Source organism: Acanthopagrus latus, chromosome 7 (assembly GCF_904848185.1).
Source record: "Acanthopagrus latus isolate v.2019 chromosome 7, fAcaLat1.1, whole genome shotgun sequence".
Taxonomy (NCBI): Eukaryota; Metazoa; Chordata; class Actinopteri; order Spariformes; family Sparidae; genus Acanthopagrus; species Acanthopagrus latus.
This window is the reverse complement of record NC_051045.1, coordinates 11,881,734-11,902,270: the sequence shown is the minus strand read 5'-3', so window position 1 is coordinate 11,902,270 and position 20,537 is coordinate 11,881,734. Positions and strand designations below refer to the sequence as shown.

General features: G+C 43.7%; 1 protein-coding gene across 8 annotated transcripts in view; it reads right to left on the bottom strand.

Moving 5' to 3' along the window:
- The window catches only part of zbtb46 (zinc finger and BTB domain containing 46), a 68,748-nt gene that overhangs the window by 26,322 nt on the left and 21,889 nt on the right, over positions 1 to 20,537 (bottom strand). For all 8 annotated transcript variants that reach the window (XM_037105314.1, XM_037105316.1, XM_037105311.1 and 5 more), the window contains one exon: positions 19,330 to 20,257. In XM_037105314.1, the coding sequence (XP_036961209.1) occupies positions 19,330 to 20,257 (928 nt within the window). The remainder of the gene's footprint in view (positions 1 to 19,329; positions 20,258 to 20,537) is intronic.

Here is a 20,537-nt window from a genome sequence, read left to right as displayed (position 1 = left end):
CCACACTGCGGTGTCACTGTGGAGTCAAAATGCCAAAAATGACCATGGAATGAATCAGCTGGACCCAACGCACCAGCAGATTCTTCCCTTTTAGGAACGCAAGACTTCCAATTAGGCGACTTGCTTTGCTGTGCAGCGTGAGACCTCTAATAACTCCAGCGTCCTCAATAATGTTTCACTTTTGACTTTTTTTCAGTCTTGTTAAGATGAACAAATGCTGTGCGGACCAACCACTCAAGAGCCCCCCTATCAAGTGGCTTGCCTGACAAATGTACAAAAGGACAACACGTGAGGACGTACACCACAAACACATCCCGAGCCACACCAGGCAAGCAGAGCGCAGATGAACAGCACAAGAGGTCCCTCCACAAACAGTCGATGTCACTGTGCTCCCTCCACAGGGCGGGGAGCATTGGGTGTTTCGTGTTCTCTGTAGAGCATTAGTGTGTTGTCAGGCCGCCCAGTGACCAGAGAGTACGAGAGCTATTGCCCCTCTCCCCTCTCCCCACTCATCTCTCCCATCTTATAACATTAAGACTGTGCCTCTCTGTGCTTGTATCCTTGGCAACCTGCCTCCAACAATGGAGAGAGCTCTGGCCTCAGCATGGGAGGAGGATGGTGCCATGGAGAGGAAAAGCAAGGGCGAGGGAGATAGAGGGAGATGGAAAACTGGCAGACAGGCTGGGCTGAAAGGGAGAGCGAAGGAACAAGTCGCAGGGTTTGTCGTGCACAGACGCGGCAGGTCGAAATGAGGTAACAGAGCGAAGGGTTAAACGGGGGAAGGAAACGAGACAGATGAGACGTGGATGAGGGAGCCAAACCTGTGCAAGCTGCGAGCTTAGTGTTAGTAGATCAGTGGTGATCTGTGTCACTCTTGAGCTGATAGAAGTTGGATGAATATCAAGATCAAGACAGGACAGATCTGGACATTGAACTCCAACTCCAACTCCACGAGCCTCCTGGCAGCCAGTGAGGATGCCATGGAAATACATGCAGTTCGACGCAGATCATTCCATAAATCAGAGTTCTGGCACTGCAGCCATCACAGAACTGATTATGCGCACTGATCCTGTACATCCAACTTTGTATGAGTTTTGTTATTTCAAAACTTTACAAATCCCTACAAGTGATAAAAATCGTTAAAAACCTCATTTAAGGACAAGTGCACACAAAAATAAAACTTAAGTCATTATCTACCTTCTCTGATGCTGATAGAAAAGTCGGGGGAAGTTTAATACGTGCCAAAAACATTTCTGAAGCTTCACAGAAAAATACAGCATTGCAGCATTCTCCTTAACAACTGAAGAAGATGGGGACTTGTTTTGAAATATAAGAAAACAACTTAAAATGGATCCGTACGGCTCATTGGCAAGAATCAAGTTCTGAGATACCAAGTTGATTTGAAAAGACCACAGGGTGCAAGGATATGTACACGCTCGACGCATGGCCAAGCTCCTGCACCCTTAGACGGTGTGCGCTAACGCTTTTAGCAGCTACAGTCAAGATTTCAGCCTTCAAAAGGTTCTAAATAATTTATTCTCAAATCAGTTTTGTATCTCAGGGCTTCCAGAGACTGAGGATTACAATGGATGGAGTCATTTAGCTGACTAGATATGGATTGAATTTTCATTTTGGGGTGAACTTATCCTTTTTAAAACACACTTTTTGGAGATATTTGTCTGCAAACCCATAATTTGCTCGGGGAACCACACTGTTCTGCAGGGGGAAAGCATGAGTGACAAGAGAAAACAAATGCCACAACAAGCTTCTTCTATGACTATGATACAAAGTATAAGAGGTACGAGCAGAAATCACGCTGTGCGGACAAGAGGGGAAAGCCACAGCGAGGGAGGCGAGCATATAGTGGCACAGTGTTCATCCTCTCTTCCCCCACTGCAGCCTGGCTGAGCCATTGAGATTAATTGCTTATGATCAAATCAGCTGAAGCTGTGCAAATTAAAGAGCGGGCTGCAGCCCCACCCCTCCTTCCTCACCTCCACAACATCTCCCACCCACCCCCGAGCCAGCCAGGCCCAGTGGACAGTGCGTGTGATGAGCCCCAGCGCTTATTCAAAGCTACAAACGTGTCATTTCCTCTTTCCCCTGGAGAGGAACATAGAGCGCAGAAAGGGCTCGAAATGGACTGAGGGGTCACTCGAAAAAAGTGAAGGAGTGCGCACACGCATACAGTGCATGGACACACACACGTGCACGCACAAAGAGCGAGAGCTATAGACAGAGAGAGGGAGAGAGAGAGTCAGCGCCCTGAGCAGAGCTACTGATATCTCACCCCGCTTCTCAAAACTGCTCCTCTCTCTCCCTCCCTGACTCTCTCATTAAGAAGCCATTAGAGAGAAGGGCAGTGTGAGACCACATGACCCCTTCCTAACCCCTGTTACACACCCCTGGAAGGGAGGGAGGAGTAGGATGGAGGAGGGGGTGAGGGAGGGATAGCGAAAGGGGAGGTAGAGAAGGTTAAGAGGGTGAAAGGGAGAGATGGGGTAAAGAGGAAAAGTTGAACATGTAGGAGTTTGGGCAATGTGCAAAACATTTTTTAAAAAGGGTGAGCTGCGTAAGATCAAACAAAAAAAACCCCCACAGGGACAGAAGGACAGACACGCAGCAGAAATATCTGAAATTACGTTTTTTGGAATTTAATTCTTTCTTAAATATCCGTCGGTGCAACGAATTCCGACGCCTCCAAGCGCAGTTCCTGGTGTCCTTCTATGCCTGCCTTTCATGAAAATTATACACGGGCGTGTGTTTGCGCTGGCAACAAGGTGACATTATGTCGGATCTTCCTCGCTAATAGAATAGAACATTTTTACGAATCACCACCGCCGGATGATTAGATGCGCTGTTTGCACGGAGCGCGGTGGAAGCACAGCGAGGACTGGGAACGCGATAGATAGAGGAGGTATGCATGAGTCAGAATGGAGGAGAGAGGTAGAGAGGCGTGTGATAAGTATGCAGTGACTTTAGGAGAAGGGGATAATTTGGGAGTGGAGGGGAAGACGGCTAGGCTGCTTCCTTAGTCGGACACAGGAATGTAAGAGCGGGCGGATCCCAGTGTGTGCGTGCGTGCATGCATGTCTATTTGTATGTGTGTGTTTGTGCCAGACAGGAATCCCTAACCCCCACAGACTCCGGCTCCACTTATCAAGGCCTGAACACAGGGGTATGGAGGGGGGAGAGCGTGGAGAGATGGTGCCCTGCGCTATCAAATCCACCTCTTACCCCCAATGCTCCCTGTCTGCTCTCCTATACAACACACACACACACACGGCTACACATCTCTACACACAGAGACACACACTTAAACCTTGAAGCTAGATGTCTCTGAGGCCAGAGGAACTATGGGAAGGCCAAACAGTCTAACCACGAAAAAAAAAAAAAAGAAAACAAAATGCCAGGGTCACAGACAATTACACCATGTGCACATGCAAACACACACACACTGTCTTTCTCTACATCTCTATCTATCTCACACGCTTTCCCACACTCACACACACGCACAGACACAGTTAGCAGAAACTCTGTCACCCTCTTTTACTTTTCTCAACCTTCAAACGCACCATCTCTCATTCACTCTAAATTCACACGAGGGCCCCTTAAAGTTTGTTTTTTTTCCCCTCAGGTCACATCTATCCTCAACTGGGGAGTTACTGTTAATACCAAAAACTACGGGTTGCTCTGTTGTGGGAGGTCCCACCTGAAGCAAGCTAGATTCAAAGATACCGAATTACGAGGAACAGGGATGGGGGCAGTGGAGGGAGATAGAGGTAGTGGGGAGGATATCAGACAGATCAGGTGGAGCTATTCTTTGCATGCTGCTGCTGGTGGTGTGTGAGGGAGGTTGACGATGGTGGAAACAATGAGCAATGTGGGTTGGCAGGTGATCTGGGGCAAAGGGGTTGAGGGAGAGAAGAGGCGGGGGGCTGAGGTTTGGCCTCTTTTTGTAAACCTAGCATTACGTTTAAAGAAGGCGAGCAGAGGATATAGGAGACAAAGACCTGACATTACTTCTCGGCTAGCTGGCTGGAAGCGTGAATCGTGTTTTGAGTTTAGCTGCTGCGATAAGAATCTAAACACACTGTGATTTTATCAATCAGTCACACAGTGTCAGAAACCCTGAAACACCAAAACATCCACTCACTTCCACTGCATGTTTTTACAATCTAAAATGCTTCATTTGAATATGTTCATTTCATCATACACTCACCACCCTGTCATATCCAGCTCACTGAACACAGTTCACAGGCTAAACCCAAAAATCAGTCGTTAGTGTTTCAACAAGTTTTCACATAAATCTAATATATCTAAATCCCCATGTAATGAAATGTGTTTTACTCTAAAATAATGCAGATAGAACAGAAGAAAAATGAAAGTCACCGCCAGACTGGGTGCAAAAGTTTTTCTCAGCACAGGAGAGTGAATATGATCGGAGGCGTGTTTGTGAGTTTTACTGTGCAGAAAGCTGAAAAAGTGATTTAAAAAGATGTATTTCTATTGCTGGGGTTGAGTTATAGAATAAATGAATTTAAGAATTTATAATCTTCCTTTTGTTTTTTTTTTGTGAATTACTTTTTTAATTTTCATTTTTGGATATTGTTTTGGACGTTCTTTCACATTTCTGGATGGATCGCTCACAAAGAATATTAATGTAGACATATATGGGTGATTTGCTCTCCTGCCTGAGCCTGCACAGTCACTACTCAATACACTCTCTGTACTGTTCATGTTGTGTGTGATAAGGCTCTATATAATGTACGCTCTTTAATAGTAAGTATGATGTATATATATGATATAATGTGTGTGATCCATTCACCCCACGTACACATATTCATTCAGTATTTATGTCTTCGAACTACTTCTATTGCTTCATTGGACCACTTTATACATATACAGACTTATATGGTGTATACTGTTGGCCACTGGTGATTTTAATCTGCACCGACCTTCTTCTACCTGCTGTTGTACAGAACACTTTCTTATTTCTTTGGCCTTTATCATTGTTTAAACCTTGTCTTTAGATCTTATCAGTCGAGGTGATTTCTCTGTTGTCTCTTCGGGGCTGCTCCATTTGGCTGTGTGCCCTCACTACTATTGTTATTACTGCTGTTGTCACTGTTAATGGTGCTGTTACGATATGGTGGCAATATATTATCAGCAACTGTTGTTATTATTAGTGCCGTTATAATGACAGTAATGATTTCAGATTATTGATTATTGTGTCTTCATGCCAATTTCCTTTTTCTCTCTTGTGTTTGTCTCCTTCTTATGTTTTATTTTAGTTTTCTTCTGTGGGGCCATAAAGCACTTTGGATCAACTGTGTTATGTGTTATATGTGCTATATATATAAATAAGGTTGAGTTGGGTTCTTGTTGTCCACGTTCCTCACTATATGTCTATTTCTGTGGCATAAATTCCTTGTGTGCATGAATGTACTTGGCAAATATGGCTGATTTTGATCTGACTATGATTTGCATAAAAAAAACACTACGGCTCCCATGGTGTTGGTGTGTATTTGTTTACATGTCATCATAACTGTTTCTCACTTCTCTTTCCTTGTCTACCTATTTGTCTCTTTCTGTGCTTTACGGCTGGTATTTAAAAGAGAAAAAACACTGAAGTTATTTAAAGGTGATATGGCAAATAGTTGCATATATTTACATACCCAGACATGAAACAATGTGTTTCCAATATTAAGTCCAATATTCACTGTCTCGCCGCTCTATTTTTGGACTCCACTTACTTTTGAACCATGCGGCTCTTTAGTTGCTAAGTTCTCTGCTGTGTTCACCCGCTAGACGCTAAATGTGTCTACAGGTTGGTGCTGTTAAAAGAATCTGAAAAGTTCCACAGGGAGCTTTTTCGGCAAGTCTGTCGCTGACTCGTTTCTGATTACACCTGAACACAACCTGGAAGTTCCAGTTTTAAACAAACAAACAGGAGCTCACACATCGTGAGAAGGAAGTGTGACCCACAGCCCTGTCTTTATTTGAAGCCCATAGACTCAATGTGAAACCAAACACACACACACACACACACACACACACAGGTGCACGCGCATACACGCAAACACACAAACACACCTCACACAAACACGCACACACACGGCTGATGAGTTAAAATAGAAGTGACAGCGTGAATTGACGGGATGGCGAGAAAGGTCTAAACAGACGGAGGGAAGGAGGGATAGAGGAGAGAAGGAGGGGACAAATAGTTGTGAAGGACAGATAGTGGCTTCCAGGACTGTCTCAACGCCTCGACAACTATCAAACCCGAAAAGAAGCACGTGTGTGCGCACACACAAACACACACACACACACACACACAGGCACACACAGGCACACACACACACACACTCTTGTATGTACACAGCCCAAGCCATAATTGTCCCCTGTGGTGATTTTGGCCTCTCCCTCCTGGTTTCTCATTGCTGTTGGCCAACTCTTCTGTATCTTTAACACTTTCTTTTTTTCCTCTTTTCAAAAGGGAGGAGGGGCGTTTTTTTATTTTTTTTTTTCTTGTCACAAGAGAAGGAATGAGGGATGAAGGAGACAGAGAGGTCTAAAGGAAGGAGGTGTGGAGGGGTGTGACGGCGGAAAGGGGGAACGAAGGGAAGGAGGGAAAAGGAGAGAATGAATGTGTAAGAGGAAGGGAGACTTTGCCCTCCAGCGGGAACACTCCCACGATTGTGTGTATGTGTGTGTGTGTGCGAGCTGTGCCTCGGCCAAACCGACACACCCACAGGCTGCAGACCTCTATATCCTGTTCGGGTTGTCCGTTTGTCCAAACATCATGCGCCCCTCCTCCCCCCCCCCCAACCTCCACCTCCTCCTCCTCTTCCCCGTCGCTCCCCTTTTTCTAACTGGTCTGACGGGGGTAGAGGCTGCCGAGGGAATGGGTACAGTAAATAGAACAAAGCCACCTTTCTAAAATAAACAGACCGGGGAAAGAGGAACTTCAGGTTGACTGAAAATGAGAGAGAAACAGGGGCCAGAGTCCAGCCACAGGTTTTTACTGTAAAGCGCCCTTTTTTCTAAAAACTCTGTAGGAAAGTTACAGTTTCTACTTCTTCCTGTCAATCAGTCTGACACTGTATCTATCTGTCTCGCTCTCTTTCCCTTTCTTTCTCACACACACACTTTACCAAGCTCAATATCCCGGCTGCTTGCGCTCGACTAACTCTTAGTGAATGCTGGGTACAGTGTGACACATAAGCCACAGTGAGCAGTGCTGCCAGGCTCACGGCTACAGGGCCCATTACTGGCTATCAGATCACTGGAGAAGAGAGGAGAGAGGCATCCCAGCTCGCATCACATCATATCTCCATCTCGTATCTCCAAAAGAGGAGCCTCGTCATGGATCTCCGACCGAAGAGGAAGAGGAGGAGGAGGAGAAGGAGGAGGCCTTGCTCATGTGTAACGCTTGGTGGTTTTTAATTTCTAAAGGACATTCCATGAGAAATACCTCGATTTTTTTAAATATGCAGGTGGGTTTAACAACAATGCTTGGTTTTCAGGGGGCTTTAACCTCCTGGTTCAATTAAAATGTACCCTGGTGTGTTTTTTTTCTGGTAAATGTGCCATCGGGGAGCCGTCAGTTGAACCTCAAAGTGGGCCAAAGAACCGGAGTGAGATCGCTTTAAATGGTCGTGCCTGGTCCGCTTCCAAGCGACCTCTGGTGCAGGTTGTTTGAAGTGCGATAATAGATATGGGATTTTAGAATGATTTTGAAAAGCTAAATTACTAATAAATCCAACTGCTGATCGTGAATTATTCAGAAAGCATTCTTAAGCCCTGTATTTCAAGGTAACATGTTCATTCTGCATGTAAGCGTAGGTATTTCCTTGACTAATAAACCAAAAGCTGCTTGTATCCTACTTGTCGTAGGCTGTACATTCATTAAATCCATCAAAACACGTGTGACAGTAATCCCTCAGCACACACTACTGAACGACATGCCTCCTGTGCGTCCCGTCTCCACCTCTTACTCATCATTCATTATTCATACCATGAGATTAGCAGTCTCGTAATACTAATAATGCTAATAATCACTTATTTCTTCGTGAGCTCTTGAGAACAGAGCTCACACGCACATTGGAAGCAAGTGGCGCACAAACTGCTGTGGAGTTTGCTCCCTCACTTGGTCCTTGTCAGTCTGTATAACTTCATATTCCTCCCCTTGCTTTGTTTATATAAACATAGTGTGAACAGAAAACGGAACCAGAATAAAAATGCAACAATGCACGATTTTTTCCCTTCCTCTCGGCCTGGACCAAAATGTACCAAACTACAGGTGTGAAAACACCCCGAGGCTACAAGGCACAAGAAAGTTATATTTCATGCTGCAAGAGGACACTGATCGCCACAGTTTACAGTAAACAAGCTCCTCCTGTGACAACAGAGGTTCACGACCATTTTGGCTTGTGTTATGACCTGGCTCAAAACAAAAAGGGAAAAACACACCAACGCAAATATTTTATGAGATCAAGTGGAATAGTTTTGCTTTATCATTTAATATCAGAGGTGCTCACAGCTCATCACCACATAAAAGCAAGTTATTTGAATACGTGTGACAGCTAGCATACCTCACCCATTGACAATTGTTTGGATGCTGGAATAGGGTACTCATAAAGTGAGTCACGTGCAAACAAATATAGGCAAATAAATGGGTCTAAACATGTGGCACACAGGTACCTAACTGACGCCATGGCAACATACTTACTGCTTTCAGCTCCCACAGCATTCTGGGAACCATAGTTACAAACGCTGGAGCGTGGTCATCCCAGAAATCAAGACAAAGAATACTGAGAGGGGTGACGAAGTCCATTCATATCATCTTTGTTCATGATGCACCATCAATATTTTTTGACATTAGAGCAGAGGGGGGTGTTTCAGAGGGGAGAGGCGACAGCGTCAGACTTAAAATCACTTGCTTGGACGAAGCTTCCAAGCAACAGAATACGGGAGAAAAAAACAAAATCCCTGCTGATCATTGTTGTGAATTTTGTGAATGTTTTGTTTAAAGGAAACAGATTATTTGGGGTGAGCTGAACTGAACTGATTCAAGGATCCATTCATTAGTTAGTTCAGTTGTGCCTGCAGTCGTGAATGTGAGAGGGGATACGCTCACTCATTGATTCATGTCATTTGTTGTTTTGTCATTGAATGGGCTCTGTTCAAGACAGCAAATCTATATAAATATGACAATATCCAGAGCGACATTGTACACGTAGGCTCACAGTTAACTAGTCTGCACACAGGAAAAGGCACAGTGCCGCACACGTGACATTACAATGCACGAGGACACCTGCCTTGCATTATGAAAAAACAGGTGGCTGAGCTGACAACTGCGTCAGGTCCTTTCACTGTCAGTGAACACTTAAGTTCAGCACGTTCACTGAAGGTACAACACAGTGAGCGATTGCCCAGAGTGAGACGGACCCTGAATCGCCCAAGCCCGTCAACCTCCCCCGCCCCTCTATTCATGTCTAAAGCAGGAAGTAGTACCAAATGTTTCATTTAATAATTAGGCATTGCCAAAATATACATGCTGTGCATACCAGGGGAGGAGTTTGCTATAGCAGCTTTGAGTTTGCAAACTGTTATATTCTCAGCTCACCTATCTTAAAGAATGACCATTATGTGAACATTATGTGAAATGGTGCACATTCAGAACATTCACTGAATTGTAGCAAGTCCCTGAAGCCAACTCCTGTTCCCTCTCATTAGGTCTGGAAGCACTACCAAATATTTTGTTTATATGTTCTGTACATGATAGGGCAGGACTGGCAGTTTATTGGGACCGGTATTTTACATTTTTCTGCATGTTGTTTTTTTGTTTGCTAATAAAAGAAATTCAAAAGTATTTAAAATGCTCTACTTTGGCTCTGATGTAGTATTCTTTGTCTATAGTCACCACTTTGTTTTCTCTCTTAATGTCCCACCCCACAACAATATCTGACTTGCTATGGGTCAAAGGTAATAGTCAATTAACACTGAATTATCTGAACTGACAAAGTAATAAGGAATTATAGTTATCAAATAATGTCATGGAGAGGAAGTAGCAGAAAGACTCAAGTAAAGTACCTAAAAATGTACTTAATTACAACTTCAGTACATTTGAGTTGGTACTGGTTATTTAAAAATTTGACATTTTTATTATTTTGACATTTTATTTTTATTTTTATTTTCAAATGCATTTTGGTTCCAAATATCGGTTTTTGGTCTCCTTGATTACTAATAATTGGTTTCTGTATCAGCCCTGGAAAAAAAAAAAAAAAAAACATGGGTCAACCACAAACTAGGGCTTTAGCCTTGAGTTTGCAAATCTTATTTTTATCAAAACAAATTCTCTGTTCTCAGTTGACTAGTTACCGAGCTGTGTTTCAGTTTACTGAGTGGGGCTACGCACTTTGGTGAACTTATCTTTTTCACTTGTCTGTTTTAATGAGCGGATTCTAGTCATTTGGTACGCAAAAAACAGCTTATTTTCCCATCACGACTGCTGATAAATTCCCCACTTATCATTCAGACCCTCTAAGAGACTAACATATTATAGTTTAATGGCTGAATTACAGTGTTTGTGAGTGAGGCTTGTGATAACTGTTGATTTTTTAAAGACACAGAACAATTGATGGAAATAAGCTAAATCACACAGTACTCCATCCTGGGCATGAAAGGAAAAGTGTGTTTTGAAAGTGAGCGGGGAAGCGAGGGGGAAATGACCCAATGCCCCTCAGGTATCATCAAGACTGAAACTAGCTTTACAATAAATAACTTTGTGTGTGATCCACAACCTCATGTATTAACATAGGTGTGCACAGACATGTGGGGTAAGTGACGGATTCAAAGCGTGTGTGTATGTTGATTTGTGAGGGTGGGGAGTTAACTGTGGGGGTACTGCTGTGAATGTTCAACCACAAAAACCCCCTGACCCACCCACTCTGCACTGTGCCAACAGGACATCCTGTTTCGGGATGCATTCTGGGTAGTTTAATTCTTAGACCTGAGCGATCAATGCCTAGAGATGTGTGTGAGTGTGTGTGTGTGTGTGTGTAGACGGCTTTTGAAGTGAAATGTAGGTGCTGTGCGCACATTTTACAGAACACATGCAGGTGTGATGAATGCATGTGTTTATATACTTGCGTGTAAGTTAGTGGGTGAGTGTGTACAGTATGTGTGTGGGCCGCGGCTGACTAAAACACACGCATGGGCCCAACCCAGGTGCACTCAGGGTGGGATGGCTAATCTTTAACCCCCACCATACATACACACACACACGCGCACACACACACTCCTCCTCTTCTCCACCTAGCAATTCTTCTCTGGCCTGTTCCAGGGGCAGGAGGTGGAGAAGTAGGGGGTGCTGACGTTTTGGAAAAAAGCCACGGTTGGGAGTGGGGAGGGGGCAGCTTCCTGTCCAAAATGGCTCTCTTAAAGCCAGAGAATTATAAATAGAGCAGGTGTCAGTATTGAGAACTGAGAGAGAGAGAGAGAAGGAGAGAGAGAGAGAGAGACAGAGAGAGAGGGAAAGAGAGTGCTGCGAGAGAAAAAGACAGACAGCATGAGTGTGAAAAATTGTGCGAATGTGTGTGTGGTGTGGTGCGATGGCGTGGTGGAGTAGGAGAAGGGGCTTTTAGCTGGTGGACTGCCCATAATGTCCAGCAGGATGTGAGGTCATATGACAAAGATGGCTGGTGGGTGGTGAGAAATGATTGGTTACCACAGTGATAATGGAACTTTTTTTTTTTCAATATAGCGGGGGGGACCGAGCAGGAGGCTGACATGAGACCGAAAGAGGGAAAAAAAGGGGAAAGGAGAGTACTTTAGTCATCTGTCAAAAAAAGAAAAAAGCGCACTCAACCCTCTACTGAGAGATGAGGGGTAGAAGAGTGTGAATACGTGTGGTGGCAGGGCACAAAATAAGGGGAAGGATAGGATGGAGGGAGCAGGGGAAACTGAGGGGAGGTGGGGGGTGCGCATACAGGCCGCAAAAGTCAATAGGGTGGGAGGAAAAGGGCTGAAATCATCTGTGCAGTCAGAGGACAAAGAGGGAGAGCAAAATGGGGGGGGGGGGAGTCAAAGTGAGACACAGAGAGAGGCTTGGAGTACAAAGACTGCGAGAGACAGAAGCGATAATACACTGAGTGAGGGTAGAGTGAGAAAGATGAACCAGAAAGACAGGAGGAAATACAGGGGGAGAGGCCTCAACACGATGTCGTTATCTAACCCGTGGCGTGTCAAGCACCGGGCTGCGAAGAAAGGGGTTAAAAATTAAGTCAGCACCGTCTGAAATATTAAATCTATTTTGGTTTTTAATGAAGAAGGAGTGAATTAGGGAGGAAATATGAGAGTAGATTATAAAAACCGAGAGTGTGGAGGAAGGGAGAGGAAAAAGTGGAGAGGTGTGCGAGGGGTGAGAGGGTTGATATCTGTTCAGGTGTTTTAAATATTAAACCTATTTCAAGTTTAATGAAGTGCAAATACTATGGGGAGAGTCTTAACTGGAATACAGAGAGGAAGGGGGCGAAAGGGGGATCCGATTCATTATTTCAAGTGTTCACCTTTAGACTGCCGAGACTTGGGGAGACGAGCGCAGGGAGGGAGGGGAAAAAAAAAGAGAGAGAGAGAAACTTTGTGCGGAAGTGCAAACTAGAGGGCAGTTTGTGCCAGCGCCTGTCTGCGGGCCCCAGGTGAGTCCAGGAGCTCCAGAGGATGATGGTCTGAACTCAAACAAGCCAAAACATGCAGCGCTAACTGCAGCACTCCCAAGCTCGCAGGAATAAACAGGAAAAGGTTCTTCAGAAAAATGATTTCACTTTTATTTTTTTGTTTGGTTTGTGTGTGTGTGTCTCCGTGGGCATGTGTATGTATGTCAGTGTGTGTGTGTGTGTGTGTGTGTGTGTGTGTGTGTGTGTGTGTGTGTGTGTGTGTATTAGTGGTTGAGGAGGGGAACTCTGAAGCCACAGAGAGGAGAGGAAGACAGTCAGATAAAGATGTTGGATTTCAAAAAAGATTCTCGATGTAATCAATGTGCAACAGCTAGAGGGAAATGGAAAGAACAGCCCACGAGTGATTGAACTCTTCACGTCTACATAATCAGATGCTCTAAGCTGTGTGTGCATGTGTGTGTGAGCGCGTGTGTGTGTGTATACATCACACCGGCCATGTACCGGATTGCCAAAATCCCCCAAGCTGCCACTAAAGGTCACCATTTGTGTGTGTGTGTGTTTTTTAATACCAGCGAAAATAAAACCAAACAAAAAGTATTTCCAGTGCTGTTATTATGTGGGATAGAGATCAAGCTGGTGTTTGCCCCAAGTATAAAGGAAGTAGGAAAGAAATCAATTGTTCATTCGTGTTTTCACTATAGCTTCTTCACAATCTAAGAGTAGGTGTCACAGAGCGAATGAGTTTTGCGTCCGACGCGACATGTCTTTAGAAGAGACGACACTTACTTGAATAAAAGAAATAGTGACAATAGTGACACAATGAATATAAAGAAAAAAAACTGACAATGTCACATGGTAGAAGGTTGGGCCTTCGAGGACAAAATGACTCTTCTAAAAACTGAAAGAGCTGTATTTTATAAAATCCCCATCAAGTCTTTCATGTGATTATTTCCTTACGTTACTCTTAAGCAAAGACCTCTCCATGATGTGTGTGAAAGGAAGTGGATTTCAAGTCAATTCTAACTTATGTAGCCCACTCTCATCAATCACATTGCCACAGGGGCTTTAAGACACCCTCCATCCTGTGCAGAGCTGTAAGAAGCACCCCAAATTCTTACAGGAGTAAATGTAAGGCTAGGGTTAGGGTAAGATATCAAAATATTACTTTGTTAAAAGTAATATTTTGATATCAAGGTCTGACACCAAGCTACTAACGAGACAGTGCCGTTTTAGGAACGAGCTCTTGGCTCGCTGCATGTTGTTGTGTTTGTTTCTCTGTGGAAAGCCCATGAAGGACCAAATACACTACCAGTTTTATGCAGTTTATCTTTTCCAAAACATGAGCTATGCCTAAATTAATAATAATCATCATTGTTGTTACTTCTGCTTCTCTGTTAATTGACATTTAGCAGACTGAACGTATGCCAAATACACACTAAAAAAAGTATAAAAATCAGTTTATGTTTCAAAAATGTGACATTTAGTTCACCTCTATGTAAGTTTATCAAAATGTTACATACAGATGTCCAATAAGCAGACAAAACAGAGGATTAAGCCTAACCCTCTCTCTAAATTGTTAATGTAGTAACCGACTGTAGTTGAAACCCACGCATGTGTAGGTCTGTAAGAGTGGGTTTGGAACTGCTTTGCCTGTAACTGCGGGGACTCTGCAGCTCTGCAGGGTGATGTTTTTTGCTTGCAGTTTTCTCAACAAAAGCTCGTCCAAACGACTTCACACTCGACACTGCACTTTCTTGGGTCCTCAGCAGAACACCCACTAAGTGTGAAGTCAATCGGATGAATGGTTGTTGAGAAAATCGAAGGACAGACAAACTAACAGACAGAGATTCCATCCGTTTTAATAAGACGATTATCTCAAGTTTCTTAAGCTTGCATTGCACCACCAACAGCCCCGAGGTAGATAATATTCCATTCACAGTCAAACAAATCTGGAAAAAAAAAAAAAAAATCCACCCCGTCCTTACAAGTTGGAGAGCTGGAACCAGTAAATGTTTGATAATTTTGCTTGATAAATGGTTAATCAATTAGTCAAAATGTTTCATATTATTGTTCAACTTATTAATTAATCGGCGTGTTTCAGCATTACACGAATTACAAGAAGAGTGGCTGATACGAGGCATCAAAGACGAACATACTGAATAATTTTTAAAAAGCTTTATGTTTGATTTTCATAACACTCTGTCTTTGATTTGCAGATACTTTTTAATCCAGGTCTGGAAGAAGCAGCGAGGGCCAAACTAAAAATAATTTCAGGTAATTATTTAAAGGTTGACGACATAAGCAGGAGAAGTAGAGGCTATTTAAAACTCCCCTCCTCAAAAAATTGTCACCTCCAATATAGTATTGTGCAGAAAAATTAATGCACGTGATCAGATGACTGCAGTGCAAGTCGTGCTGATTTCCTTTCTCCCAATTCAAGATTTTCAAATATTTGTATCAGCAGACAAGGTGAGTAGAAGAAAGAGGGAGATCAAGCGTTAGAAAGATAGAGAAAAGGAAGTTGAGCGCATAGCAGCCTCAGTAATGACATCAAGTGAACACAGCAGATGTTTGCAAGGGAAGGGGATCTAAAGAAAACAAATCCTAATTCCTGCAGCTGTTTATGTCAACACAGGCACACGGCATTTCAAAAAAAAAGAGAAAACACTTTGACTCAGCTCTGCTAATACAGTGAGCCTTTACACAGCCATATATTATCCTTATATTACAGAGTAATCCATCTAAAATCCTCAGTAAAGCAGCCACTGTGCTGTATGTAATATAAGTGTCTCTAATAATAAAGCATGAGCACCAATCACACATGAATGAGAGAGAGAGAGAGAGAGTGTGTCGAGGCACTTCTCATCAATAAAGAATGAAGCAATTAAGCTAATCTCAGACTGAAGGTGCCCTTTCTCCTTTATACCGACCATATTCCTTCATGGAAACCAACAACTGGACTCCATGAAACAACAGCCCTGACATATAAATACACACAAACACACTCACATGCCTCTGTGAGGAACCTGACTGACGTTTGATTAACAAGTTTTACGAATCGGCCAAAATGTCCTCACAAAGCGGAAAAGCCCTCACGAAGCAGTTCCAATTACAGGTCCGCATAAAGATAGCAATACAGGAACACACCTACACATGCATCGACAGAAAGACACACACACAGAGTTACACACATTTGTTCTCTCATCAAAAATGTCTCACTTGTAGCAGGAAACAAATAGATGTAAATTAGCAACATTAGTAAGAGTTGCATTTTATTCAGGTGCGTCACATTCAGGGTCCTGACATGAGCCTGCTGTACCAAAACAGCGCCATCGTTAGTTTCATGAATCAAGTCTGTGGCTCAGAATACCGGCTGTGAAAATGGTCCATTATTTTGATCAACAATAACTGAATTGATGATTTTTATAAGGGTTAGGGTTAATATTAGCAATCAAACATTGCTTGATATGTCAAACTTTTCATATCTTTTTTTGAAATTATTGTTTAACAGCAATGAATACATTTTAAATTACTGTGGGATTACTTTGATGTAACTTATCACTTAAAGATACATCTGCTGTGGTATACATCATTGAAACAATGCAGAGTTAACCCGCTCTTCGGCGAGATAATCAAACAAACATGATGATATTTGTACAGTTTTATATATGTAAATATAAATCATGATTACATAAAAACTACAGAATAGATTCCCACAAAACTTGCATGGAGGATCAGGTGCGGATTTATATAAAGAGACGTTTTCTCACTTTTATTAATATTGCAATATAGTGTGTTTTTAGACATTTTCATTAATTTCTCGTGGAATGATGAATTGATTTTGATGAGCTGGAATTAATGTACTCAGGCGGTTGTATGCACCACTCAAGTTGCTCTTCCAAAAGTTGACATTTGACCTTTGAAACTTCATCATTATCAAAATCTAAAATCTAAAATGTTGTCCTAATTTTTATATGAATTCTTGATTAATGGCCTAAACATGTTTTGTGAGGTTACAGTGACCTTAACATTTCAAAGCTAAATCTAATCAGTTCATCCTTGAGTCGAGGTGGACCAAATTTGAATTCTTTCAGCATTCTTGAGATATTGCATTCACAAGAATGGCTATAGTTGGCGCAGCGCATACAAAATGCAAAATGCAAAAAAATAATAATAAACTATGAGTAGGAAACTGGGTCTTTGGCAGAGGCATGCACTCCACTGAGTGGAGCTCTAGTTGTTAATATTATTTTACTTTAGTTACTGTTTCGTTTAGACAGAGGTTTTCTTTTGAGCGTCAAGCATAGCGACAATCCAAACCGTGCCATTCCAAGTATGTGATAGTTATTTTCTGTCTACTTTACCTGCATTGCTGTGCTGTGCAATGTTGTAATTAGAAACTTTTAAATAGAACCGTACATCACTTTCTATATGGCCAGACATCTAAATCAGATCTTCTGCTGCAGGTGAGAAAATCCAGACTTAAGGAGATTTAAGACTTAAGTCGACAATAAGCCCAGAGAGAGTGTGTGTATTTTTGACTCCGACTTTGTCAAAACCAACAAACCAAAAAACTCTTCACATTAAAGCCTTGTGTGAACTTATGGACATCACAGAACAGCACTCCAGTAAACAAAAATCACACCATCCCACGTTCATCATCATTAAACCTGTTCAGCAATCCTCCAAACTTCCGCTGAACACACAGAAACCACCTCCTGCAAACTAAATGAACACACAATGGTGAAACACATCCTGCCTGCCATACACTACCACACTTACACACCATGTAAGCCCACTGGTAACATGATATTTTACTGCTAAATGGTGGGGTCAGCCCTCTGAAGGAGACCCAAACACCTGATAACCTCATGATGCCTCTCGTTTCCTCCTTCCCCCACTCTCTCTCTTCCACTGTGAGCCCAGTCCCAGAAACCCAGTTGAAAGCTGGGATACATGGTTGTCTTTTGGCTAACACCAGGAGAGTCTACACCAACAGCAACACTAGACTTCCTCTAACCTTTAGGTGAGAAAACACTCTCTCTCAGTAATGGCTGCTTCACCATAGCCAGACTAAAACCCTACCCTCTACCACAGCACAGAACCATGAAACTGGCCAGCGGGCTAAATGGTGGCATTTAGTTTGTGGGTGTGTGTGGGTAGGCATGCATGTGTGTGACTCTGAAGCTCAAGAGAAGATGTACTTAGGCGGCGTAATAAGGTCTGACCGCAGGTCAGAAAATCTGGGACTTAGGACACTTAGATCTAAGAAGACAAACCCTCATAAGCTCGTATGGATGCTCTCTTTCTTTTTTTGCCTCTGTTTCTCTTCTCTCTCTCTCATTACCCCTCTCATCTGCCTCCATTTCTCTCTCTTTTCCCTCCTCTTGCCCTTTCCAGAAGGTCCTTCCCTAAACCCCAGAGAGAGGGGGAGGAGCCTGGGATGGCGAGGACGCGCTGGTAATCCGTGCAGTGACCCAGGTCAATTCAATTATCCTGTTTTCTTTTGCTGCGCGACGCGTGTGCCCATTTCACAGCCAACTCCCTTAATGCGCCCAGGATTAGCTTCTCTTACTTTTAATGATCTACCTATCGACGCCTTGGGCCCACCAGTGCACACACACAGAGACACACAAATACACACTCACATATACACACGCACACAGTTAAGTGTTTTTCATGTATTAGTTTTTAGTGTAAAGGAATTCGTGAAACAATTGAGAAAGCCTGAGGATCAAGAGAGGCTCTCTCAAAATAAACATGTGTGTGCTTGTGTGTGTATGTGTTGTGCTTGCATTTGCATGTTTATGTGGGAGTGTGTGTTACATAAACTGCAGTAAGAAGAGGATTGTATTATCCATCTGCATTTACCCAGGCTTCACCTCACACCTCCAAGATTTGAGATAATCATCTTAGGCCTAACACGTTAGTGTCGAAGCTAATCTCAACCCGGAGGAGGAAAACAGGATGTTTCATGCTAGTAAACTGAGTGGATGGCTGACATGCACTGAAATATCCATGCAGGATTCAAAGTATTAAGTGCATAATGTACTGTAAAGCACCATGAAGACTCTGTTGAACTTGAGTTCAACAAAAATCAACAAAGCAGCTTGGATGCTTACACATCACTGCTGCCCTATCAGTTAGAAAATAAAAAAAACATGCACAGATAAATTAGATTCTACTGTAGTTAAGTGTTGAGACAACACTCTCATCTAATTATCTAACCTAATCTTATTATCTCACCAGTCATTTACTAATTACATGACTGGATAACTAACTAAGTAGCTGCCAACATTACCAAACTGCAGCAACTCCATATAAGTCTAAAGCCTCAGATTCATCAAATCAGCACCGCAAAGTCCTTCCTTTCCAAGAGAAGTGCTGGTCTGCTTTCTTTTGGCCTGTGTCCACCCTTCCAATATTGAGAGCAATTTCAAGTTAATTCCAGCTGTTGCTGTGACACTAAACTAATAACCTTACCATCAAATCCACTATAAAACAGTATTTGGACCTGACAATGCAAGCCTTGCTGTCATTATTACTGTGAGATGACCCAAATCTACAGCACTGCCATTTTTGTCAGATAGAAATATGCAGTAGCACTTTCTAAAAACACACTAAGATGCAGGTTTGAAAGCCTTACCTGGGATTTCCTGTCCATTGTAGTTCCATCCAGCCACGGCCAGCATGGAGGGCAGAGGAGATCCGGGCCTACTGTCCCTGTCTCGCTCCCTGTCCCGCTCTCTGTCCCAGTTCCTCTCAGCCTGCTGGGTAATATGTCTGACTGTGTCCTTGTTCTTCCTGTTCTTTCTCCGCCCTGATCCTGATAGGGGTTGCCAGGGTCCCTCGCCACCTCCCCCAGCAGCCCCTCCAGCTCCTTGTTCCCCCTGGCTCTGGGCTGCCCCCCTGGGAGTGTCCCGTGGATGAGAGGACGACGCGGGGGACACCTGTTCCTCTTTGACGGTGACAGGCCTGTAGTCGTGCGGCCAGGCGGGCTGGGAGTCGTGGCAGGCTTCCTCCTGGCTCTCATGGCTCTTGGGGGGTTCTTGGTCCTCCTTGCCATACGTGCTGCCTCCCTCATGGCAGCTGGCGATGGCCGAGTCCCCAGAAGAGTTGGCTGGACTAGTGCGGCGCGCCAGCCAAGGGGAGGTGCTGCGACCAGACATGATGGAGGCCAGAGCTTCAGATGCCATGCCCACTATACCCCCTCCTCCTCCTAAACCTGCTCCGGCAACACCTCCTGTTCCTGTTATACCTACTGCACCGCCACCTCCTCCACCTCCACCTATGCCTGCAGCAGCAACAGCTCCCATCTCAAAGTCAGCCAGTTCGTCAGCCATCTCAGAGCGGATGCTGATGTCCAGTGCAGCCTTGATGAAGCTGTGGCAGGCCTGGACAATGTCTGTCATCTGCAGGTAGCTGGCGGCTGACATGACTTCGATCACATTCTTACTGGTGAGGGCAAGGTGTGCAGAGTACATGAAGTCCAGGATGGCTTTGAAGCCAGTCGCTGTGACGATGTCCAGGTGAGTGACAGTAGTCTGGTGGTGAGGCTCGGCCCCTTTTTTAACCTGAGAAAGAAGAAGAATCTTTATTCTTATTACATATCATGGAAAGCCAACGCACAGTGCCCGGGGACCAACTTCAGGTAAAGCCAGTGCCTTGATCAAGGCACTGAAAGAAGAATTAACCTAATGTACATGTATTGATGGTGAGGGAAATCAGAGTAGCTAGAGGAAATGTATGCAACCACAGGGTGAACATGCAATCTCCAAACAGAAAGGCTCCAGCTGGGATTGAGACCCAGGACCTTCTTGCTATGAGGGAATAGTACAAACCACTGCAAGCTAC